Below are 24826 nucleotides of genomic sequence, written 5' to 3'. Positions count from 1 at the left end.
AAGGACAAGACTGTCTCACCATAAAAGTAGATCTGCAAATATGTAGTGTAAGAAGCAGTGGTCAGCAAGTGTGGTGGCTCACTCGTGCATGTGATCGCGGCTACTCAGGAGGCTGAGTCAGGAGGATCACAAGCTTTGAAGCCAGCCTGGGCAATTCAGTGAGACCCTGACTCAAAATTTTTATAAAGGGTTGGGGATGTAGTACAGTGCTAGAATGCTTGACTAGCATGTGGGAGGCCCTGAGTCGAATCCTCAGTACCTCCCCCCCCAAAAAAAAAAAAGTGAGTGAAGGGTAACAATTAAAAAAATGAGTTAGATTACCAAATACAAGTAGATACTAACTACGGAGCTAGAAAATAATGATTCAGTGTCTCTTATTAAATTGGTTAAATAATGATACCTCTATGAAGGATTAAAGAGCTAAATGTTAACATCAGTCTCTGAAAGAAAACAGATGAATATTTATCTCACCTTTATTTAAAAAAATTTTTTTTTGTTTCTGCTACAGTGAACTAATTTTTGGTGCTAATCACCAAGTTATATATTTACGGAACCATTAACCTCAAACAATAATGTATCTAATGGATAACCCAGCAGACTCCCCATGTGGGTGTAGATCTGGGGAAGGAGACCTAGATCTCTAGCACCACTGCATACCCATGCTGGGTCCCTCCTTCCCATAGTCAGAGCTTCTCCGCTTATAGAACACAGCCAGCCCCCTTTCTATCTTTTGCAACCCTGTTGCAAAGGTAGAACAATGGCTACCCCACTTTTTTTTTTTTTTTTTTTTGGTACCAGGGATTGAACCCAGGGGTACTTAACTGCTGAGCCGCATCCCCAGCCCTTTTTTTATATTTTATTTAGAGATAGGATCTCATGAATTTCTTAGCGCCTCAATGAGTTGCTGAAGTTGCCTTTGAACTCATGATCCTCCAGCCTCAGTCTCCCAAGCCTCTGAGGTTATAGTTGCTCACCTGCCCAGCGGCTACCCTACTTTTTTCAGAAGAGAGATTCAGAAAGACCAAGTGACTTGCCTGTGGTCCACTTTCTTAGTCCACATGACAGTATTGGAGACCAGGTGTCAGTTCTTGGTGAATTTGTTTGGTTGCATACTCTGTGTTAATAGAAGCCTTCATTTCCTCCCTTCAGAAAGCTAAGGGCTCTGATTCCTTTTATGGATGAGAAAAGGGAAGGAAAAGTGATCGCTTCAAGGTAGTGATGAGAAGGAGATTGTATTTATGAGGCGGGAAGAGGCCCCCTGTTTCTTTACCCCTGAGGTGCTCACTTCTACTCCAGAGAGTAGTCCGGACCCTGGGAGATGGTCAGTGAGCAAGTTTACATTCTCAGTCGTGACGGAGTTTGGGGACCACCGAGGTTATTTGGAGGTGGACTTCTACAAGAGGAGCAGCTGGAGGTTTGGAATCAATGGGAGGAGCAGGGAATGGGCCAGGCAGTACAATCAGGCCTGTGACTTCCTTGAGGCCGGGGCTTGGACGTCGCAGCCTCAGCCCTGCCAGTGTGAGCAGAGCCAGGCACAGACATGCTGGCTGCAGGAACAGGTTGGATACAGATTGTTGGAAAGAGGCCAAGCAGGGAGAGTGACGTCTGCTCACCCCTGGGAGGCATTTGTTGAGGCAGATGTACCAGGTGGATGCCAGAATAGCAGCATTTAAAGAGAAAAGTAATGACACCCAGGACCCTGCAGGGGCCGAGAACACAACAAAATTTATAAATCACTCCACCTACCCTCAGAGAGCTTTTTAGAACAGCAGGTGGATAAGGCACCAATCTCATAATGTCAATAAAAGTCATGACACGTTGGTCACTTAAAACTGCTCTGCCAGACACTACAGGATGTACCTTTGGCTTCACCTCTTGCCATGGCGATAGCATCCCAAAGTGGTGGGCACTGTGCTTCCATTTTAAAGATGAGGCAGTGGAGGCTGAAGAGTTTGTGGCTTGCCCAATGAGTAACAGTTGGGATACCCGTGCCGTATCACTGATGGGATGCTGCTTAGCTGGGGCAGGGCTAGAAAGGCTTAATGAGGAAGGTGGCCTTTGGGGAGGGTCTGTGGGGGAAGATTGTGGGTGGGGTGGGGGCTGGAGCCCTATCTGGTTGGAGGTTTGGCCACTGACCGCTACCTCGTCTCTCCACAGAGTGCAGCAGCTGCCCCGAGCCCTGTGCTTGGCAACATTCCTCCCAATGATGGGATGCCTGGAGGCCCCATCCCACCAGGTTTCTTTCAGGTATGTGCTGGGCTGCGGGTCTTGTGCTCTTGTCACACTGTTCTGGGGTGGGTGGGCAGGGCTTCGGGGAGAGGAGAAAATAAGTACAGCTCAGTTTGCCATGGTCTAAATACAGTTGCTCTGTGCTGGTTGAAATCCTTCCCTTCCCATTGCTTTCTCTACCCCTTCCAAAAGCTGAGAAGGGGAGGGAAGGGGTGGCGACCGGACACCTCCTGCATCGTGTGCTTCTTCTCTCTAGCTTGGCAGACAACGCCGCAGGGCTGCTTCCAAGCCAGTGTGGAGCTTTCTTGTAACAAAAGGCTTTTTTTCTTTTTCTTTTTTTTTTTTTTAAGAGTAAACTGTTCTTTGTTTCTGTTTTGTTGCTGCTGTCATTGTCATTGTTTACTTTGCCTGTCCAAACTACAAACCTTAGGCGTAATCTTAAAAAAAAAAAAAAAAAAAAATCCCACCATCCTGGCAGGTCTCAGAATCCCTTCCCTCTGGTTAACCGCTTGATTCTTTCCGAGTGTGATCACAGACGGCGCCCCGTGAGCATCTGTGCCCGCGCTCTGCCCGCCACAGGCAGGAACAGATCCCATGTGGGGCAGGAGCTGGCTTTCTTCTCCATGACACCTTGTTGGGCTTTTTGGCAGGGGGTGTGTGTGAAATCAGGCTTTCTGTTTTGTTGAGGTTGGGTGTGGCTACACCCCCCCATTCCCTCCCTTCCCTTCCCTACTGGCAGTTCATTCCACTTAAGCCAAATTTGAGACCAGGAGAGGTGTCAGTGTGCAGGGCTGTGAGGAACTTGATGATGAACCTCTTGATTGTGACATTGCTCGTTTGTTCAAGCCTGTCCAGGACATAGTTTAGAGAATGCACCTGACTCTCCACACCTTCTGAAGGGTTGGTGTTCCCAAGGAAGAACACAGAAAGCCACCAGGCTCGGTGGTGCAAGCATGTTATCCAAAGTAGCTCGGAGGGCTGAGGCAGGAGAATTTGAAGTTTTAGCTCAACCCGGGCAATTTAGTAAAACCTTGCCTCACAATTAAAAGAAGAGGAGGAGGAAGAATACAAAAGAGCGGTTGTGTAGAGAAGAGGGCCAAGATTTTTTTTCTGTGAAGCCCAGGGATTCAAAACTAGAGCCAGAGAGGCAAAGTCCCAGGAGTCTTGTGCCTGGTTTAATCCAGAATTTGTGCTCATGGACATCCAGTAGCAAGACAGGCTGCCCTGAGAGGCAAGGGGCTCCCCAGCACAGGAGGGACAAATGCCTTTGGGGGATTTCAGGGGCTTCTCCCATGTGAGGGAGACCCTGAAAGGTGCTTCTGCACTGAAAGATTTCACATTGTGGTTGACGTTAACTCCCAGGACAGGGTGATCAGGTCACATTGCTCACTAGTCAAGAAGTACATCAGTGAAATGTAGGTGTTGCCCTAAAATGGAAACAGCAGGTCCACCATCAAAATGGTGGTGAGAGGAAAGAAAGGGATGCAGAGTTGGCAGGGCATCAGATGGCCATATACCTACCCGTACGCATTCCCAGCATTCTGCCAGAACGAAGACCATATCTGACTCTTAGAGATGGGCACTGCCTTGGCAGTCTCAAGGTGTGTAAGGCTCCAGGTTAGACCAGGACTTGCTAGGCTCTTGGCTTGGAGTGCGGCTTTAGATACTGTAGACAAAAGGCCAAGAGAAAGACTTTAAATCCCCTGGAAAACCATGGTCCCAAGAAAGGCAGGAGCAAGATCAGCTGCTGCTCTTCACCAGAAGGAAAACCCAAGGGGTTGCTGTCAGTGGGTTGACCCACACCAAGGGCAGCCATCTTCCTTGCCACTACGGATGGGTATTCTGCACCCACCTGGTAGCCTTTCCCACCGGTCTTCTCTCCCAGCTTGCATGTCCTCACCCTTGATACCAGGGATACCTTTCATTCAGTGCAGGTGTGACTTCCTTCCTGGTACACAGAGCCCATCCAGGCACCACATTCTGCCCCTGTGCATCCTTTTAGAGACTGCTTGCTGGTATCTGGGTGTGTGCTGTGGGCCAGTGCTGTGGGAAGAAGTGGACAGTAGCCAATTGTGTGTGTGTGTGTGTTTTTTTTTTTTTTTTTAATCTAGGCCATCAACTTCTCTTTTGGCCCGAGTCTAGGACAAGGAACAAGTCTGCCTGACTTGTGAGCAGTTTCCAACTTCCTGCTTTGGTATACTTGTTCAGGGTTAAGGCCTAATTCCAGACATACTTCTCGGATCCTCCCCAGTGACGCTTGGGGGTGTTTGGTCAGAAAACCCAGTCTGATTCCTGTCCTTATTTAGCCACCACTAGTCACCGTTGTACAGAGGTAGCCCTCTTGACTTGAGGTCATTTCTGTTCTCTTATCCAGGGTGAACTCTACAGACTGGCTGGGACATCCGGTAGGGAGCCATAAGCCCTGGCCTCTCTGTTTCCTGGGTGTCTCTGGGTGATTCTTTTCTTTGATTCTCTAGCATCACCTCTCCATCAGTCAGATGAAACGGAAATAGGGTAGGCCAGGTACTTGGCATGGTCCTTCCTTGCCGAGGTATTGACCATTTGGGCTGGGTCCCTGCAGAGGGGAAAGGGTATCTCTGTGGAAGGAGGTAGTGGCAGCCCATTTCCGGAGCAGGCCAGCCCACAACAGGAATATTAGCTATTGATTGCCAGCCCTGCCCCTCACTCATCTTGTAGGCGGCCATTCTGATATTAGAAGGAAAATAGAGATGGTATCGAGAGTTTTTATCTCCTGTGGACAATTGCAGTTCTTCCCTCCTTTAGCTGCAGTCTGGGTGGTGGCTGTGCATAAGAACACTTTTGCAGGGAGCCAGCCTGGGGTGGCTGGACCCAGCTCTGGCCAGACTCTGTCCCACCCCACGGTGGCCAGCCAAATTTTCAAGTCGGGTCCATACTGCCAGTTGGTATAGACCTTGGCTTGGGGTGAGAAGCCTAAATCTGGAAGCCAGAGGGGCCTCCAGGGTGGGTGGGAAGGAGCATCTGTCTACTCCCTGTCCCAAACCCATAGAGAGAAACACATGGGACTTCCTTCTTCAGGCCTTTGACTACCAGGCTTCAGGTCCACTCCTAGAGGCAGGGCTGGGCCATTCACACATTAAACTGTGTTGTTTTCCATACTGGGGATTGAATCCAGGAGCACTTTACCACTAAGCTATATCCTCAGCTCTTTTTATTTCGTGTTTTGAGACGGGGCCTCGATAAGTTGCTGAGGCTGACTTGCAATCCCCCTGCCTCAGCCTCCCAGGTTGGGATTACCAGCCTGCACTACTGCACCTGGCTTGTTTGCTTTTTCTTCTTGATATCCAGGTTTCTGAGATGGGCAATGTCCTGTGATACAATATGATGAGATGTGTGTGGTAGCAAGTTAAGGGCTGGGTGAGAACTGACCTGACCATACTTCCTGGTTGGGGAATAGGGGAATAGTGTGGGACTCTTGGGGGCTTAGTAGAATTTAACAAGGACACTCTGATTCTGTTCCTTTTTATTTAAAAACAAACCAAAAAAAGTCCTAATCTTGACATCCCCAGCACTTGGCATCTACTAGGAAGACAGTGTATGTTTAAATTGAGTTTGTTTTTGTTGCTCATGTTACAGGAGAGGAACCTAGGCCGCCCCAAAGCACTAGATCTGACATTCTGACCATGGAGAGGATCTAATAGGAAGCCACCTTGGGAATCCAGAACACAGAAGACTTGACCATGCACTTGCTGAGTGACCTTGGTCAAGTTGCTCCCTATATCTGGGCCCCAGTTTTCTCACTAGTCAATGGAACAGGCTGGACCAGATGGTCTCTGAGGGCCCGTCCAACTCTGATTTTCTGCTTTGGATCCAGATGGATTTTACTTAATCAAGCAGTGGCATTTACCCCCTTTCATGCAGCTTAACTCTGGCTGCACATCTGGCAAACCCAGTGTGGCCTCAGCCAGGCCCACTGGTCCGGGTAGGTCTCTTAGTTCCTTGGCCCCAAGGGGACACCATCCAGTAAGGATTTCTAGGTCTAGAACTGGGGAATGATAGGAGAACAGGGGTCATGGGGAACAGAGTATTTGGTACAGATTGTTTTTGTTCTTGTTTTGCTTTTAAATTCCGATAATCGTTTTTAGTTATGTAGCTTTAAAACGTGCAGCTAGCTTCATTTTGATCAGTGTTTGTGCAGAGGAGGCATGACTGATTGGGAAAGTGAGACTTGGGAAGGTGAATGACCTTCCCCAAAATTATCAAGCCAGAGCTATAATGGGAGTCTAATCCCAGGATTCCCAGTTCCCAAGCTGCTGGTCTTCTGATAGCATTTAGAAGTCCAAGTGTAGATACATGTCTAAGTGTCTAATGGAAGGAAAGAAAGCAACAATGGCCATTTTCTCTCAAAAGTAACAGATTTCCAGTGTAGCCTAGATTTCTTATTCATAGATGTGGAAGTGGAATTCCAGAGGGAGAAGGCATGGAGTTAGGATAGTCATCAGCCACCTCTCACATACACATGACTGGGGTTTAGGATGGAACTGAATTAGCCTGCCCACTAGCCTCCCAGAGACACTTGATAGGTGAACCATGCCCTGTAGCAGGACGGAGAAGCCTGCGTGCCAAGACGAGAGATCAGGGAGGGCTTTCGGTAGCAGTGCAGGCCTGGCTGAGACCATGTCTACAGTGAGGTAGGTGAGAGCTGCTTGGTGGAAGGCTGCAGAGGTTGCCAGGAAGTTGTTGTCAGCCCTTGCTGAAGAGTGTGGGCTTTGTCTGGTGGGCAGCAAAGAACCGCTGAAGCACTCTTAAGATCGGTGTGATAATACCTGGGCTAGCTCTGAATTCCTGAACAGTTACCTTGCAGTTGCCCCAGTGGCTCTGTGGGCATCATCCAATAAGGATTTCCAGGTTCAGAACTTGGGTGCTGCAGCTGGTGCTCAGGAAGTACCTGACCACATGAATGGTGGATGCTGGTCGTACAGAGATCACAGGGTTAAAGATGTGCTTCTTCAGAAAAGACAGTCCCGAGGCAGCAAAGGGGCCTAGCTCTCTCCCAGAAACTCAGCCTACCTGATCTGAACCTCCCCAGATAGTCTCTACTGTGATGGGAAGGGTAAAAAGTAATTGACTTGTCCCCTGTCAGTGAGTCCATGTTCCTCCCAACCAATCCCACCCGCCTTGAAAAGAGGTTGAGGTCTGTCCCCAGAGTACCCTCCTCATCAGTTCTGGGAGAGACGACCAGAAGGAGGAGCAAACGATGCGTGTAGCCCAGAAACCAGAGAAATGATCCAGCAAATAAGAGGAGAGCGGCACACATGACCCCAGCCCTTTCCTACTGTGATTATAGGGACAGCTCCTCTCCTTCCTGTGGCAGACGTGGCTGGGTTTCCCAGGAGAGAGGCAGCCTCCAGAGAGCTCTGACGGCTGTCTGAAGTGTCTGATGTTATGCCAAGTGGAAGTGATTGAGCCCTGCCTCTGGGAGGCTTCAGCCTCGGATCCCAGGTCTTGGGGAGAAAAGAAGAGGGAGGCCTATTTGCGTCTTTGTATAGAAGACATTTCTACCATCTGCCCATTTTGTAATGAAGTGGTGAGCTGCTTGACAGTGATGGTAACCAGGCAGAGAGGTGATGACCCACAGGGAGCCTTACGGTCTCTGAGCACACCTTTGGGTGGGTAGTATGTTTCCAGGAAGGCCAAGGTCCAGTAAATGATAGCATGCGTTGGTAGCACACCTGGGGCAGCCCTGAAGATTTGGGTGTTGCAGCAGGAAAAGGAGGGGAGCAGAGGGCCAGCAGCAAGTGCTGCCAAGAAAGTGCTGCAGCAAGAAAGGCTTCTCCATGCAGAGTAGGACAGATCACGGGTGGGAGACTTGGAAAGAGTGTGTTCTTATGGTTTTCAAAGCCTGCTACGAGGGAGGACTTGGGGCTGGGATCTCCATCTGACAGATGGTGAGGCAGTGCAGGTGAGGGAGCTGGGACCTAAACTGTGTGAGACCTGGCCAGGCTTGTTGCTTCTCCCTTAGCCATGGGTCAGCAGTGGTCTCTGGGGTTCAGGGACATTTGATAAGCACCATAGACGGGAAGAGGCAGCCCTGCCCTCCAGGGCTCTTGATATAGTAGAGGCGGCAGGGGTGACTTTGTGGTGGGAGATGCCACCTGGGGGCAGGGCTTACAGGCAGAGTGCCCTGGGTGAGGGTGGGGCAGCAGCCTGCTTGGCCTGAAGACTGTCTAGGGAAAGGGGCTGACATTTGAACTGAGGCCTGTCGGGGAGACAGGAAGGGCAGGAGGGCTAGTGTGCCAGAATGTGGGTGTGGAAGGGCAAGTTTGGGAAGGCAGAAGGCCTGGAGAGCTGGGCTGGAGTGTAGGGATGGTCCAGGAGGTGAGCGGGGTGGGCCCAAGGTAGGCCAAGAGTAGATATAGGAAGGATTTCAATTTAAAGACAGGACGGGGCGGGGGTGTCCCAGGAAGGGCCCCAGTGACTAGAGAGGCCAACTATTAGCCAGTCGGTCAATGTGGAGTCCTGGTCATATCTCCTCAGGAGGTGGCCCTTGGCCTGTGGTGATGGGGTGAGACTGTGAGCCATGACTGGTGCTTCCCTGCCCATGACTTGTGACTGGTGGTGGCCCCTTGGTGGAGGTTGGAGCTGAGCAGGAGACAAGCCCAGAGGAGGCCTAGGCCTCTGGCCTGGTCAGGTAGTGCTGGGAAACTTGTGGTCATGGGGCTAAGTGAGGAGAGCAGGAGGCAGGTGGGCTGAGGAGCTGCATCTGAGTGCCTCTGCCCCTTCAGACCCTTCCCTGTAAGGCAGAGCAGTGAGGCCTCTGGGTGCGGTCCTCCTGCCCACCTCTGCCAGTTCCTTCAGACCCCAAGTGGAATGTCTAATCCTTTTTGGAATTGGGCAGGAAGTACTCTTCAGATAGGAAAGGTGTCCACATATAGACCCAGGAGTCAGTAAGCCTATTAGATGAGGAAACCAGACTCAAATTTGGGTGGGGCAGTGAGATCCGCATCTTCTCTATGAAAGGTGTGTCTTTCAGGAAGCACCCACTCCTCCTTTCTGGGCCCAGCCCTTGCCCAGTATGTGTTTGTGAATGGAGGGGGTCTTCCTGTGTGAGAGAGACCAAAGATGCTGGGTCAGGTTCCTCCAGGGCACAGAAACACTCCCAGCCCCTCTCCCTGCCTGCCTCCAGACTGACAGAAGGTAGGGTCACCCTGCTGAGAAGGATTAGATAGGAGATGGAGCACCCCAACTGCTGGGCTCCAGGCCACAGTTGGAAGTGGGGGAATAATGCTTACCCCCAGCCCCCACCTGTTCAAACCAATTTGGCTCTGAGAAGGGCGGGCCCCCCTCTGATTACTGGGAGGGAAGACAGCTAGAGGTTCAGAGCCCAAAGCCCAGCCCAGGGGAGCCGGACACCCTATTGGAGTCTATCCCTGATGCCAAAGAACCGTGCCCTTGAGAAGTCATCCTCCCCTCTCTGGCCTTAGTTGGCCCCCCTGTTCACTGAGGAATGTTGACCACTCCCAAACACTGGGCCTGACACACCAACCCCTGCCCCCACAGTCGCCTGGCCTGTGCACAGAGCCCTGCGGTAGGAGAGGGAAGAGAGCCTTCTTTCCTTGCCAGCACCACCTCCACAAAGGTCAGGCTGTGCTCCGCCCGCAGCCAGCCTGGTGCCTAGCGTCTGCCCATCGGCCGATGACCAGCACCGGGGCTCCTAGCAACAGTGGACAAAAGGTTATTCCTGATGTGCCAGTCTGGCTCAGCCTCCACCCTCCCCTCAAAGAGGAAAAAGAAGTTGTGGCCTTGACGGGTGCATGTGCCAGTGTGCACGCGTGTGGACATGTTTGTGTCTGCACACTCGAGCTGCCTCTCCCTCCTCCAAAAAACGTGCACTCCACATGTATCGCCCTAGCTCTCACTGATGAAATGGAAAGTTGAACATAAATCAATGTCTGCCGCCCAGTTAGCTATGCCTCAGCAGCCAGTGCCTGGGAGATTTGCTCGGTAACAAAGCCCCCAGCGGCTCTGTGAGCCTCGACTGCCCCCTAATGCGGAGCCAGCCCACACCGTGGAGCCCTGCGGGCTGTGCACCAGCTCCACCAGCATGACTCTCCCACGCGCCCTCCTTCCCCCAGGTCTCTCTCCTCCCTGGGTAGGGGTGGGGGAGTCTTGCTGCTGCTGCTTGCTGCTCTCTGGGCCTCCCCTTCCAACTGTAAACCGATTGCCAAGTCTGGCGTTTATGGATCTGATTCTGGAAGGATTGCTGTCAGCAGTGGCCTCACCTCTTCGTTTATTAAGAGCTTGGACTGTTTTATCCTCTCCCCTCTGGACCTGCTTATGCTCTTGGGTTTCTTTTAACATTGTTTTCTCCCTGAGCCTGGGAGCCACCCTGCCTTGCTGCCAGTTCACCCAGCGCTGTGCCACTGCTCCCCCTTCCTCTCATGGAGAGGTGGGTGCCTGTAAGGAGGTGTGTGTGGGCGGGGGGGGGGGGGCAGGGGCGCTGCTGTTCTGTTTTTGGTTTGTTTTGTGTCTGCAGGGAGGGCAGGGTAGACTCTCCTGCTTCTGCCCCACCCCATCTCAGCAAATTATGCTGAGGTTTTTCTCCTTTAAAAAAAAGAAAGAAAGGTCAAATTCCTTAACCCTTGTAGCAGAAGAGGTTCTGGGAGGAGAATTCCAGCACAATCCTGTAATAACACGCCTCAGCAGTACCCAGATCAGGATGGACCCCCTGAATCAGATCATGCCAAAGGAAACTGTCCTTTGGGAGAATCTGGGCCAGGAGCCCTGGACAGGGATCAGAGGCTGCGCATGCATCTAGAGTGGTGTGAGGCATTCAGTTCTGAGTGCTGGGGACATGGCAGGGGTCCACCCTGTGAGTGTCAGGCTCATATCCTATTCTGCCTAAATTCACTCCCCAAGCAACTTCTCCATGAAAAGCTCCCTCTCCAAATGAAGGCCTTAGAGTAAATAGAGCCTCTGGGCCAGGCTCATCCATGTTCCTTTGAGCTCCCTCCCAGAGAAAGCTCCTCTTTCTTGCTAAAACCTCAATGGACGGGAAAGATGCTGGAAATACTGGCGACAAGCACATCCTTCATGAAATGCCAGCTCTGTGCGTGGTGCTGGGCTCCCCAAGAGCTCTCTACCCCAGGAGGTACCACATCAGCTTTGCACAGTACCAAAAGGGAGGCAGTGTCCAGCTGGGGTCAGGAATACCACGAGTGGCCATGAACAGGGGCTTTGGAACAAGATGGACCCCCACCATTACCTGGTGGAGTGACCTGGTCAGCTGCCCAGCTCCTGAGGCACTGTGTCCTCAGCAGTGCTGTAGGAGTTTGTCTTGCTGCTCTCTTCTGTCACCGTGGGAGGACTGACTGGAGGCATGAGTGTGTATTCATGTTCTGTAATGGGTTATTACTGCTGCTGAAAGATGGCCGGCTGGCTTCAGGATCATGCCGACCAGTGGGCAGAAGCTCAGCAGCTGGACCTGGCACTCCCAACACATTTGTCGACTTGTCTCCTTCCTCTGTCTGGGTTGCCCCTCCCTCACTCTTTGTGAAGGCAGTCAGTCCATCCTTCCTGACAGCTCAGGGGTCACACAGCCCGGGTGGGCACATGGGTTTTCCTGAGAAATTCAGTTAACCTCTCTGAACTTCAGTTGCTTCATCTAATAATTGGGGGTGACAAGTTATGACCCCTTAGGGCACTTGTAAGGATACTGTGAAATGATGCATATAAAGTCCTGCCTGGTGCCCGCTGAACACTCAGTACCTGTTAGCTTCCGGATCTTTTGGGTCATTGCTGTGTGCCCTAAGACTATTTTGGTTTTGGTTTGGTTGGGGCGGGGGGTTGTTGTTTGTTTGTTTACCTTCTTTCTTCGCTTCCTTTAGAACTAGAAACTAGGGTGAAGCTAGGTCTTACAGCTTATCCAAGAGCAAGGACCACATTGTTTTCTCCCCTTCCCAGAAGGGAGTTTTAGGGGCTTAGCACAGCCTTTAATGGCATTGATATGGGAGAGGTTTGGGGATTCTCCAGATCTGTTGACTTTTTAGTGCTTAATCCTTCAATTTGACAAACTTAGCACGTACTTAACACCAGACTTCATTTGGCCTGTTAACATGCTACTGCACTTAATCCTGGCCCCCTGACTTGCCTCCTTGGACCTTGCTACCCTGACTTCTAGTTTCCTGGTCCACCCAATAGGAACCCTTGTGGGGAGATGGAGACAGGAAGCAGTTGGCATGTCCAGGAGCCTTGGGCTCTGTTTCTAGCAGGCCCAAGTGAGCTTGATAGAGAACTGCTCTCTATCTGGGGGGCTGGGTCTTTGCCTCTATGGACTCCTACACTGGAGTTCTCTCACTAAGTTGCCCAGGCTGACCGTGAACTTGAAATCTTTCTGCCTCAGCCTTGGGAATAGTTGGGATTACAGGAGAGGGCCACCGCGCCTGGCTTATTTACACATCATTTGGGTTTCATTTTTCTCAGCCAGTAAAATAGGAGCAGCTCCACCTGCTTCACCAGCTATGAGTTGTCCCAACATTTGGGAATGTGGTCAGAAGGGGAGGCAATTTTGAATTCTGCACAAAGGCTCCTTCCCCAAGGTCGGCATTCAATCATTCATCTATTCAGCACACATGTATGACCACCAGCCTTCTGCCTAGCCCTGCTGGGCCCCCAAGGTTGGCAGGCAGAATAGTCCCTAGCCTCAGGTGTTTATAGTCCACAGCTCAGACTCCAGCCAGGGCTAACTCCAGGTCAGTGGATGGCATATTCTCCTCCACCAAGCACTCTTACTGTCTGTACTGTCCCTTCATTCCAGGAATAAAGCCCACAGTCTTGGTAAGGACACTGAGACCTCATTGTGGTCTAGACCTACTGTTCTCCTCCCGTATGTTGGGCAAGCCCTTTGTCTCCAGGGCAAGAGCCAGCGCTATTGCTCTCAGACCAGGCCTTTGTCCATCCGTCAGTCCACAATGTAGATTCTTTGATGTGCTGCAGAATTCTCCCCTCCCCTTCTTGATGCCTCTTAAGTTCTTAGGTCATTTTTATTCAAAAGACTTAAAAAATCTTGCCCCAAGATCAAAAAAGATATGCCCAACCTATGGATCTGATTAATAAGTTCCTCTTAGGTTAAGAGAATGGCTCTCTGATGGTGGGGTGGGTTTTGCCTATAGGAACTCCTACCCTGGGTTCTGTCATTAGTGAATTTCACCTAAGCATCATTTGATGTGATGATGTGACTTTAGGATTCCCGAGAATCCTGATACCACAAATCTTGCTCTGGAGTTATAGAAAGGATCTAAGAATCTTGACCCTGCAGTCTGTCTAGGGAAGTGGACTTACCATCTGGGTCTCAATCCCCAGCAGTGTTAGAGAAAGTGGACATGGGAGATGAAGCAGTGAGTGAGCAAATGAACCCTGGCCTTTGGCCAGACCGTCAAGGGCTGGGATGGGCTTAATGGTGTTCAAGTGGGATAGAAGGAGCCACCTGTAAATGAATTTTAACGGGTTTCCTCATCCCACGTACAGTGGGAGAGACCTTACAGTTAATATTCCCTCCTCAGCCTGACTATCCCAGCCCAAGATTACCGTCTTGTACACAAGATCCTCCAGAATCACCCTCTCCTGGCTACGTAGATTCCATCCTCTGGGCCCAGGATCTCGGTCCATGCCTCTGTGATTAGACACCTCTCCATTCCTTCATGGTCCTGCATAAAATGTGATTACTCTCACATGTTAATGATTAGTCCTGCCCTCCAAGATGCCCAGTGCACCTAGTATCTGCCTCTGTTGTGGTGCTGGTGTAGTGTTCTTTACACCTGGATCTCGCCCACCAGGCTGGGACTCTAGGGGAAGGCAGAATGCTGCTTAGTCCTGTCTTAGCTTTGCACATAATTAGCCCAAGGGACTGATACTTAGTGGTTAGATGTCCTGACTGCCAGGTAGAAGTGGGTTCTGCCCACTTGTTCTAGGTACTGGTGCATTTTCCTTTGTCCTTGAAAAGGGCATCCAGTTTGTGCATGTCCATGCAGTCTTTAGCAGGAGGTCTCCTGGGTTTAGTGGTCCCCCAGAGTCAACCTTTCTTCTCCCCAGACCCATCCCAACCACCACCTGGGAGTCAGGACCCTGGAATATTTATGTTGACAAGTGAAGGAAGGGCTTGTTCCCCAGCCTGGTGGCAAGGATGAAATTGGGTTGATTGTTAGCTATCTTGGGCGAGTGGGCTGCACCTGAATGCTAGTGTTCAGCTGAGATGATCAACTATCATTTGTTCAACAGTAGTGGACAAGTAAATCAGGTTCATGAGTGGTCATGTGGCATGTTGTGGGGAGAATCCAAATGCAGATTTGCTGACCCCTGAGCCAGAGCTCATTTTGTTTGTCCTCAATGGGATAAACCTTGGCTCTTGTAATACCTTAGTGCCCCTGGACTTCAGTTGTTTATTTTGTAAAGAGGTTAATTTTTACTTCTTTTGTCTTATGAGAGACACATGGTTAAAATCAGAAAGTAGGTATAGTACTGTTAGATTTTTCCTTGAGAATTAGAAAAGACCCCAGTTTTTCCCCTCTCAGTCTCGAGAGCATTATCTGGCTCAGGGTTCTGCAAGAACTTTCAGTGAATGGTCACTAGTAGGTCTTTCAGGTTGTATGAGATGCCTAATCTCCATTGTAACTGCTCAGCTCTGTCATTGGAGCATGAAGGCAGCTGACACAAATGAGTGAGACTGTATCAAATACAACTTTATTTATAAGAATTGCTGGCAGACTGGTTTTACCCTTGTTTACTGTATCTCAGCATGATGGCCATGCCTTGGGGGTTCTTGTGCTGCTACTGAGCCTGACCTTCTGCCTTGCAAAGCTTGGGAGATCTGGCTCTTCTGTGTCTAAACCAGTGAGCACATATTCCTGAGGCTCAGTCCCCTCTCTGTCATGGCACAGGCACAGGTCAAGGGCTGGAGGAAGAGGCAGCAGCTGTGTGTAGTCGATCTTGGACACTGCTGGTATTTTCATTTGTTATTTCCTCCCTTTGTTTGGAAAACCATCTAGCCTACTGATCCTGTGCTTCTGTGGGGCAAGGATCTGCCCCATACCTATTGAGAAAAACCTTTATTGAATGCCCCCTGGGGGTGTCTTCACAGGGTTACATAGGGAAAGGAGCCAGACTCACAGTGAGGGACCTTGTGTCCTGGTCATTTGCCCAGTGCTCTTCTGGCTTCTTAGAGGTGGGCAGGAGGAGAGAGTTCAGCTGGAGTTTAATTCCGGCAGATCAGTGAGCTGCTGCTCACTATTCTTACATGGAATGGTCTCAGTGGCAAGGGGACTCCTAATATTTGCACAGAGGTGACCCCAAAGGGGAGACATAATATGTCCTGCTTCCTCTAAGTGATGACTTCTCCTGAATCCCAGGGAGCCCTGCCTGATGGTGAGCTGTCTGAGGACTGTGTCCAGCTCAGCCCCCTCAGGACTGACCATGCATGTGCCAGACCCATGCTGGCTGTATATACATCCAGGCCTCCTCTGACTTGGAGCTGGCAGCATCAGGCCCAACTTTGACCTGTACCCCCAAGACGTGCCCATATATAACAATGTCTCTTCCCAGGGGACACATTCAATCAGGGTAGGAAGACATCTCTCCAAGCCATGTCAAGTTCATTTATGCAAGTTGAAATGGGAAAATAACCTTTCCTCCAGTGAGCTACACCACCCGCTAGTGGTCATTCTCCCACTCAAGGAGGCTGTGGGTGAGTCAAAGCCATGCCAACAGATATTGGATGTCCGTGGCTCACAGGCATACCTTAATCCTCTCCAGAGTGGGCTTGTAGCATTTCCTGTCAGCATTTGATTATCTATAAAATGCTTTTTGCCATGTGTATAATCATTTTTATATTCACTCAATTAAAGTGACACACCCACTGTGCAGATTATACCAGCCACCAATACTACATACCCACTGTATTCTGCTGCTGGCCATCTAAACCCAAACCCACCTCTTCAGCCTTGTCAGTTTAGTGAGACCCTAAGTTGCTGGAGTCTGGGGGTTGGGAATGTGTGGAGTGTTTTATCTCTTAGCAACCTAAAACTTGAAGTCTCCTTTTCCCAGTAGTCTTACCGTGAGGACAAGAGGTAGCTTTGACCTAGATGGTAATGGCACAGGCTCTGCAGTTTACAAAGCACTCTCCTGACTCTTGGGACTATGAGGAATATATAGCTGGACTTCTTGCCTCTTTATGGATGACCTGCCCAAGACCAGGACTCTAGCTCTAGTGCTTCGGGCTCTCCCCTCAGGCCACAGCCTATTTTATGCCTGCTCCCCTCAGGCCCACCTCCCTACCCAGGAGGCCTGGAATTAAGTCTCTGTTGTTTCTCTGTGAGTCTGTGATTTCCAGACAGGTGCAGGTGGTCTTGAGGAATGCTGGGCAGAGTTTGATGAAGGAGCAGTGAGTTTGGGGAATATTTAATTTAGCACATAGGTTCTCTCTCTCTCTTTCTCTCTCTCTCTCTCTCTCTCTCTCTCTCTCTCTTTAATCTTAAAGACTCTGGGGGTGAGATAGTTCCTTATCTTTAGTTTTCTTTTTCTTTCTTTCTTTCTTTTTTTTTTTAATTACTAGGGGGTTTAGGTTGAACCCAGAGTGTTCTTCCACTGAGTGATACCCCCTAGACCTTTTTTATCTTTCATTTTTCCAGGACTGAGGATTTAACCTAAAGACATTTTACCACTGGACCACACCCCTATCCCTTTCATTTTTTATTTTGAGATAGCAAGGCCCTAAGCAACTTAGTGAGACCCTAAGTTGCTGAAGTTGACCTTGAACTTGGCAACCCTCCTGCTTCATCCTCCCTGGACACTGGGATTATAGGTATGCACAGCCTGGTGAGTCTTTAGCTTAGAGGGTCAGCCTGGCCAGCCTGTTGGTATTAACTTATCTTTCTGGTTCCTTGAACCCACAAGTATTAAAGGGGCCTACCCACGACTTACTGGGCCATGTGCTCCTTGTCATGGCTGTGTGATCCACCTCTAGCTGAGCCTTGCTGCTGTATCTAGGCCCTGCCTTGGATGTACCCCTGGATGGGGTGAACAGTTGTTGTCCTTGAAGGGCCCATATAGCACTCCTTGATAATGCAGGGTATCAGGAGGAGACTCACAGGATGGTGTGTGACTTTGAAAGGCTGAGAATGTTCGCAGACCCTGCAGCCTCCCAGCAGCCTGAGCCAAGCCAGGGGCTGGCAGGTTGAGCTCCTACCTTCATGTAAGTGGCTCCAGGAGCTGGAGGCTAGGACACCATAGGAGACTGAGGCCCTCTGTTCACCCCACAATGCCAGCTGGACCACATCTCCACAGTATTTGTAAAACAGACCTGTTTCTCTTAAGAGGCTTAAGACTCAGGACCATTAGGGAAATGGACTCACTGCGTGTACTGGAGGTTCTAGGTAGAACCTACTGTCTCCATGTACCTGCCAGTCTCTGGGGCTCTAGGAGTCCTTCCTGTCTGCTCTCTGCCCTGACACAGGACACAGAAGTGCCTCTCCTAGGCTAGCAGAATCTGGGTTACTCTAGGACCTTCCCCTCCACCCAGTCCTGGCCCCATCATTTAGTGACTTTGCTGTCCTAACACTTACATATCCCAGGCCCATGTCACTGCGAAGATCTCCCATTATGCTACAGCCTACAGTCTCTTTAGGAATAGCTTCAGGTGAAGTATGGGGCAGAGCCAGAATGTGACGAGGAATGGGGGCTCCTGCTGTGCTGTGGAACATTGCTCCCCACTGCATGGATGCTGGGAAAGGCCTTTCACTATACTGACCGTTCCCCTGCAGGATTTTGTGAAACCACTAAGCATTTCCCTCAGTCACATCCATAAGAGAGCCCCCAGGCCCTGTCCATGTGTCTGTCCAAGGCTCCTAAATGTAACAATACTCAGCACTGAAATTACAGAGAAAAGAACTAAAAGGAGGTACCCAGATTAGGTATTTGCAGTCAGAGATCTTTGGGCCATCCGGGACAGAATGGCAAATGCATTAACAGGGGCTGGGGCAGTGTGAAGGCTGCACAGGAAAAGGTCTCCTTTTCCAAGACTTGGGAGCAGAGATTTCCCTGCATTGGGGTCTCCTGAGACTTGCGGGAGCCCTGCTATCACCCCACAGCAACACCGTGGCATGATAGGAGTTCTGACCAGTCTGGTGGCCCTGGTTCTCATCCCAGCTCCTTGATTCTCATCCCCCATCCAGCTCATGGAGGGTCAGAGCCTGTGTTCTGCAGCCCTGGCCTCCGTCTACCAGTATGGCAATTGAACAGGAGCGTGCTGCTGGAATGCCTGGCAGGTTATGCCACCACTCAAGCTTGTTCAGTCACTGGGTTTTCATCCTTCCCAACAGCCTGGGAGTGCCTCAGGGCCAAGATAAGTCTGATGTGCCTCTGTGAGCTCACATGGGGCTGACTGGATGCCTGCAAAGTCAGAACCTCCCGTCTCCATGTACCTGCCAGTCTCTGGGGCTCTAGGAGTCCTTCTTATCTGCTCTCTGCCCTGACACAGGACACAGAGGTGCCCCTCCTAGGCTAGCAGAATCTGGGTTACTCTAGGACACTCCCCTCCACCCAGCCCTGGCCTCATCATTTAGTGACTCTGCTGTCCTAACACTTCCATATCCAATTCCTTGACTGTCAGATTGGTGGACCTTACTTACTGTGAGGAGCTCAGAATTAAGTGAACTGGTATAGGCAAAGTCCACACTCACCATTGTCATTATTGTTCCCTTTTCACCAATGAGAAGACAGAAGGGCAGTCAATAGCAGAGCAGGATTTGAACCCAGATGTGGGTGGTTATGTTACCTTGAAGAGAGCCCTGGCTGGAGTTAGGACATGTGGCTTGGCTGCCAGCTAGTTCTCTGGCCTTAGACAAGTCCCACCTCTGTCCTGGGCCTCTTTTCTATAAAGGACATTGGAGGATGGTATAACAACCTGTCAGAGCCACTCAGCAAACAGATGGCTGTTGGACTGATGTGGTTCCCTCCTAAGCTTCTATCTAGTAGGGCTGCTTGGCCATGATCTGGCCCAAAATTATGTAGTACCTTTGACAGAAAGCCCCCAAGGTCCATGTGGAGAGACCATCAAAGTGGAGCTGGGCCCAGAGGCTTGTTCCAGCCAAGCTGGCTTCCAGACACATATATTTGGGTCCCTCAAAAGCTTTCAGTAACTGCACTCCCACAAGGCCTATGGGGAAGCTATCCTACATAGGAAAACTGATCAGTGTAAGCAGCTCTGGGACTCCCTCCTTCTCTCACCTCTGCTACAGTCCTCTCCACCTGCCTGCCCCGTCTGTCCAGATGTCAGGGGTGAAAGATTCCTATCCGCACAGAGATCAAAATCCTCCAGCATGATCTGGTTGGTTGGTTTTGGTCTATTTTCTATGTAATATTTTGCCTGCATGGGTAACAGGTCAAAAAGACCATGAAGTCCTTTTTCTCGAAGCTCACCTATAGGTCTCTTGTCAAGAAGGCTGGCTGGGAAGCCAGACAAGTCTGCCTGTTTGTGGCCTGTCAAACTCAAGGCAGCAGAGCCCTTGCCTCCTAGTGGAGATAGACTACAAGCCTATCATTTTCTTTACAGAAGCAGATGTTTCCCTGAGCACAGCTCTGTTTGCTCCTGAGGATGTGCCTGACTGTGCCAGGGTCCTGCTACCATGCTGCAGACAATCTCAAGGGCACAGGCCAGGCACAGAGAATGTAGTGATAGAAAGCTACAACCCGAATGCACGTAGTAGGGACACAGAAGATGTGGGTGGCCCTTTGGGAAATTGTAGGTTGCTGGCTCCTGGTCTGTTGCAAGCTCCCAGGAGTGCCAGTGGCTGAACTGGCCAGAGCCTGGCCAGCACCTGACAGGAGGTGGGAGGGAAGCTTCTTGTCCTAGGGAGGGAAGTACTGAACTTCATATTAGCCTGGTCAAGGTTGTGGTGTGATTTTCTGTCTGGTGACCTGTTGGCCTAAGCCAGGATTCCCTGGTCTTGGGTGTTCCAAACTCCAGCTTCTGAGCTACTGTTCCTCCCCAGGTTCAGCAGCCCAGGGCCTCACTGAGCAGCTTGCCGCTTAGGTTTTTATTGATCAGACTTATCACCCCAGCTCATTTGGGGACCAGTCAGAAGTCCAACAGGGAGCTTCTGAGGGAGGCACCTCAGGGGCCTCTTGGGGTGCGAGTGAGGATGGGGGTCCCCAGACCTCCTCAGCAGTGAAGCAGACCCAGGTTTATGCGTTGGCTTGGTGTGATGACTGCTGTTCTGCAGACCCCAGGTGAGCGCCAGCTGCTCTTGGGCACATCAGATGAGGGAGTCGACCATTACTGACCTTCCTTGATGAGTGGCACAGGGTTGTAAGGGGCTTGCCCAGAGCCATGCTGCTCACTTTGTGAAAGCGCTCCCTGTGTCCAGAGAGAGGCGAGGATGGTGAAGGAGGAGGCATTCCCACATTGCCAAGAGCCGAGGAACTGACAGAAGGCCTTTTGCCCCCTCTTGGCAACCGGACCTCACCCTTGAACCATCCTCCTCCGTTCTTTTTATTTTTCTTTTTTTGGGTGTTGGCTTCAAATTATCTTGTTTTGTTTACATTACACCCAAGTTTCATGGTACAAAAGACTTGCAGGTGCAAATATGTCCCGCCTTCATTAACTTCCCCTCCCTTTTTAATTTATGTGATTTCAATTTTCCTTCCCTGTACTGTTAATTAGGGGACCCTCTAATCAGTGCCATTATCACAGTGGTATTCATGTTTAGGAAAGCCGCTAAACAAATGCTTGCAAAATTGCTAAATGGCTAATTAATGTCTGTTAATTAAGAAAATTGCTCATGGTAACAAACCATGCCGTTGCTGGCAGCCGCTAGAAAGACACACACTTGTTGAAATTAGTAGCGTGGCAGGTAGGGGAACATCTGCTCCTCGGAGCTTTCCGGAAGTGAGCAGCCCCTGGATCAGCCAAGAAGCTCCCAGGCCTGTTGCCAGTTGGTGCCCTCAGGTTCCTGTACAGTTCTCTGCATCTTGCTCTGCGCACCTCTTCTGCCTCCACACCCACCCTCTGGCCTGCGCTTTGCTCCTCCTTGGGACTGGGCTGAGTCCCCCTAGCAAGCAGAGCCTGGTGGCCCAGCTTTGAGGAAGAAGACTGGGAGTTAAAACTACCCTTGCATCCCCATGCAGATTTTGAACTTTTCTCAAAAAACTTCCAAAGCTAACGGCAATATCTGGGTGGAGATAAGTACATTGGGGTGTGGCTCCTGTCCCAGCACCAGAGTCCAGCTCTGAGCCGCCTGGGTGGGCCAGAAAGCCCTTCACACTTTTAGACTGTGACCCACTGTCAGTTTTCTCATAGTAGGAAACTCCTTGGGATTGGGTCCTAGTCTAAAATACTCTCACAGCTCTTTGTGTGTGTGTGTGTGTGTCTCTCTCTCTCTCTCTCTCTCTCTCTCACACACACACACACACACACACACACACACACACACACTCACACTCACACACTTACATATACACATAAAATAGAGAATAGTCCAATCCCCGGTACCAGGGGTTGAACCCAAGGGCGCTTAACCACTGAGCCACATCCCCAGCGCCCCACCCACCTTAAATTATTTTTAGACAGTCTTGCAAAGTTGCTGAGACTGGCTTTGAATTTTCCATCCTCCCACCCAAGACGTCTAGGCACCCTCCTAAGATACCTGCCCTAAAATACTCCCCCTCCCCCCGCCCAGTTTCAGGTTTTTAAAAAGTAATGGTTGCAACCCACTAAATCGATTTCACCGTCCACTGATTGGTGCAACCTGCAATTTAACCAACCCCATTGTTTAAGAGCATTTATCTCCCTATCTCTTCTGTATAGGGAGGTCAGCATAGCCAGGGCTGTGGGTCAGCTTGAAGCTGCAGGTGGCTCACCACCAACTGGTATGGAAAGACCCTCAATCCACTGACCTACCCAGCGGTCAGGAGTCTCCAAGCCCTCCCTCACAGTCCCCTTGACCCTGGGCTGCAGGGGTAAAGGTAGGCCTTAGATCATTGAGCTTCTCATTGTGGTGCTGCCACTTACCAATTGTGTGGCCATGGCCAAGTGCCTTTATCCCTTGAGACTGTTTCCTCACCTGTAAAAATTAGAATGAGAGACTCCACTTTACAGGACCATTTCACAGACGAAAGAACCCAGCACTGCTTACACTGAGTGGGCACTTGTTTGTTATTTCCTTACCCCATTGTTTCAGTCTATGGGGCCACTTTGTTCCTTCTGCCTCTGTCCTTGTCTATCAGTGCCCCTGTGGCACTCCCCCCAGTGGGCGTGGCCTGGACCTCTCCCTAACCCATGATTATTCCTGCTTCAAGTCACCAAGTTACCTTGTCCTGATCCCCCAGACTGTGAGCTCCTCAAGGGCAGGGACCTCCCCTGATTCTTTCCCACATCCCTTGCAAGCGGCACGTGCACGCTTTGCATTTGGGTCCAGGTGGCTTTTGTCTGCACATCATTGTACCCTCTGAGCCCATCTCAACCAACGTATTTAACATGGCAAACTATGCTCAGATGGTAGACTGTGTCTGGACCTTGCTCCTGTGTGCTTTGACAGAGGTGCTTCATTTTAGTTTTCTTTTCTTCTGAATCCCCTGTGAATGTATTGACCAGCTTCCCTCCCTCCCGCCCGCCCACCCTCCGTTTTACACCATTGAGCTGTCGACCTAAGCAGCAGCTCCACCACCTCCCGTCAGCCAGAGCCCCCACCTGCACGCCCGCCGCCACCCTGCGTTTTGGTTGAATTTTTGTTCTTTTAAGCTTCTTCTGCGCTTCTCCATGTGCTGTGATCTATAACCTGCCTCTACTGTCTGGCCTCACAGGGTCCTCCGGGGTCACAGCCCTCGCCGCACGCACAGCCTCCACCTCACAATCCCAGCAGCATGATGGGACCCCACAGTCAGGTAAACGCACTGTGGCTCGCCCGCCCGCCGGGGGGCGCGGGGCAGGAGGAAGGAGAGAGCCCACAGAGGAAAAACAAAAATCAAAACGTGCTCCAGCCATTGCTTTCGAGTCTTTATGGACGAATTGAATTTAAAAAAAAAAAAAATTTTTTTTTTTCTCCTAAAGATAGTCTTCATTCCTTGGACATCACACCCAGCTTGGATATGAAACCAAGAGAAAAGAAAAAATATTTCTGTGACCTTGTCAGTGGCCTTTGCGTTTTTGTTTTTTCCTCTCTCACTTTTGGTTTGGTTTTTGAGTTTGGTTAACCATTCGTTTGTAACCGAAGCTGCATCCCTAGCCTTTCTTTGTGTGCTCTCGCTGCTGAGAAAGCTTTCTCGCCCATCCCCCTGCACTGAGTTAGGGCGCCCGCGCTGTCCCCTTATCGTTTTCCATTGCGTTTCCCCCTAAACCCTCGCTCCCTTCCCATGGCTCCCTGTCAGTAGTTTCTCTGTGTATGCACATGTGTGCGCACGCGTGCGTGGCGTCCAGCTCTGTCTGCAGACCCTGAAGACGTTATGTATGAGACCTTTTCCTTACTCTTTTATTTGCCCTTACGGAGAGCAGAGGTGTCCTCCCTTGCCCCCCCGTTGATTTAACTGTTCTGCATCCTGCGCAAAGTCCCAGCCGCTGCCCCTTCACCCAAAGTAGATCTCCGTGGACCAGTGCAGTGTGGGAGACATTTGTTGGTGGATCTGTTGTTTCCTCTGCCCGTGGGAAGTTTTGCCCAGAGGGAAGAGGCTACGGGGAGGAAGAGAGCTTAGAAGATCACTAGTTGTAACAAACTGGACTTTGTGGATTGGAGAGCGTTTGTGTCTGTTGCTGTACAGTAGTGCAGGCTATCATTGAACTAATTCCCTGTAATTGCAGCCTTTTATGTCACCGCGATACGCAGGCGGCCCCAGGCCCCCGATCAGAATGGGAAACCAGGTACTGTACCTTTTCATGTTCTCTCTCCTCTCACTCAGCCATCATTGGCCTTAGGTGGACTCTGACGCAAATCAGTATTTGGGAGGAGGATTGAGGGGTAGAGGGACAGGTTTTAAGATTGGGGATGTGGGGTGGGTTGCTTACCAACAAATCTTCTCTAGGCCCGTGATGCAGCATTTGACCTGCCTATGCTGGCAGCATCCTGTCCTAGGGTTCAGAGGGCAACAGCAGAGGCAATCTGGGAGGGATTGCAGGGTCTTGGCTCTTCTAGAGAAGGTGGTAATGCCCGTGCCCCTCCCTTCCAGCCCTTTCTTGGAAGAGGGTCTTCCTCCTTAATGAAGTTAATTGACAACGTGCATTTTTTCCTGGAAGCTTTTGAGAATTGCCAAGGCTGGTAAATATAATCCTGCTATTAGGGGGAGAAATGGCCCATAGAAATGCTTAGATCAGGAGCCTGGGTATAGCAAAGCAGGGTATTTGAGAGTTTTTAAGAAATGTCTGCTTACTTCCTAGACTCAAAACAAGGAAGGATTTGTTCATTTAATCGGAAAAGTGGTCTGCTAACGAAGAGGTTTTTCAACCAAAAACCTGGGTCATTTGCCTTACTCTGGCCAATGCGGGTTGTCAGTTCTAGGTGGTCTGGGGAAAGCCCCCTCCCTGGTTGAGCCCTTCAGGGCGGGAGGTGAGCTGGAGAGGTAAAGGCGAATAGATGATGCC

At 50.5% G+C, this 24826-nt stretch overlaps 1 protein-coding gene across 7 annotated transcripts in view; it reads left to right on the top strand.

The window, feature by feature from the left end:
• Ssbp3 (single stranded DNA binding protein 3) overlaps nt 1-24826 on the top strand; it is a 157873-nt gene that overhangs the window by 109816 nt on the left and 23231 nt on the right. For 3 of the 7 annotated variants that reach the window (XM_078026323.1, XM_078026317.1, XM_078026318.1), the window contains exons 5-7: nt 2158-2247; nt 23059-23139; nt 24050-24109. In XM_078026323.1, coding sequence (XP_077882449.1) covers nt 2212-2247; nt 23059-23139; nt 24050-24109 — 177 coding nt within the window. In that variant the 5' untranslated portion in view covers nt 2158-2211. The remainder of the gene's footprint in view (nt 1-2157; nt 2248-23058; nt 23140-24049; nt 24110-24826) is intronic. The other 4 variants (XM_078026319.1, XM_078026320.1, XM_078026321.1 and 1 more) reach the window with 2 other exon arrangements.

The sequence above is a fragment of the Ictidomys tridecemlineatus genome, chromosome 11 (assembly GCF_052094955.1).
Source record: "Ictidomys tridecemlineatus isolate mIctTri1 chromosome 11, mIctTri1.hap1, whole genome shotgun sequence".
Taxonomy (NCBI): domain Eukaryota; kingdom Metazoa; phylum Chordata; class Mammalia; order Rodentia; family Sciuridae; genus Ictidomys; species Ictidomys tridecemlineatus.
This window is presented reverse-complemented; position numbering and strand designations above follow the sequence as displayed.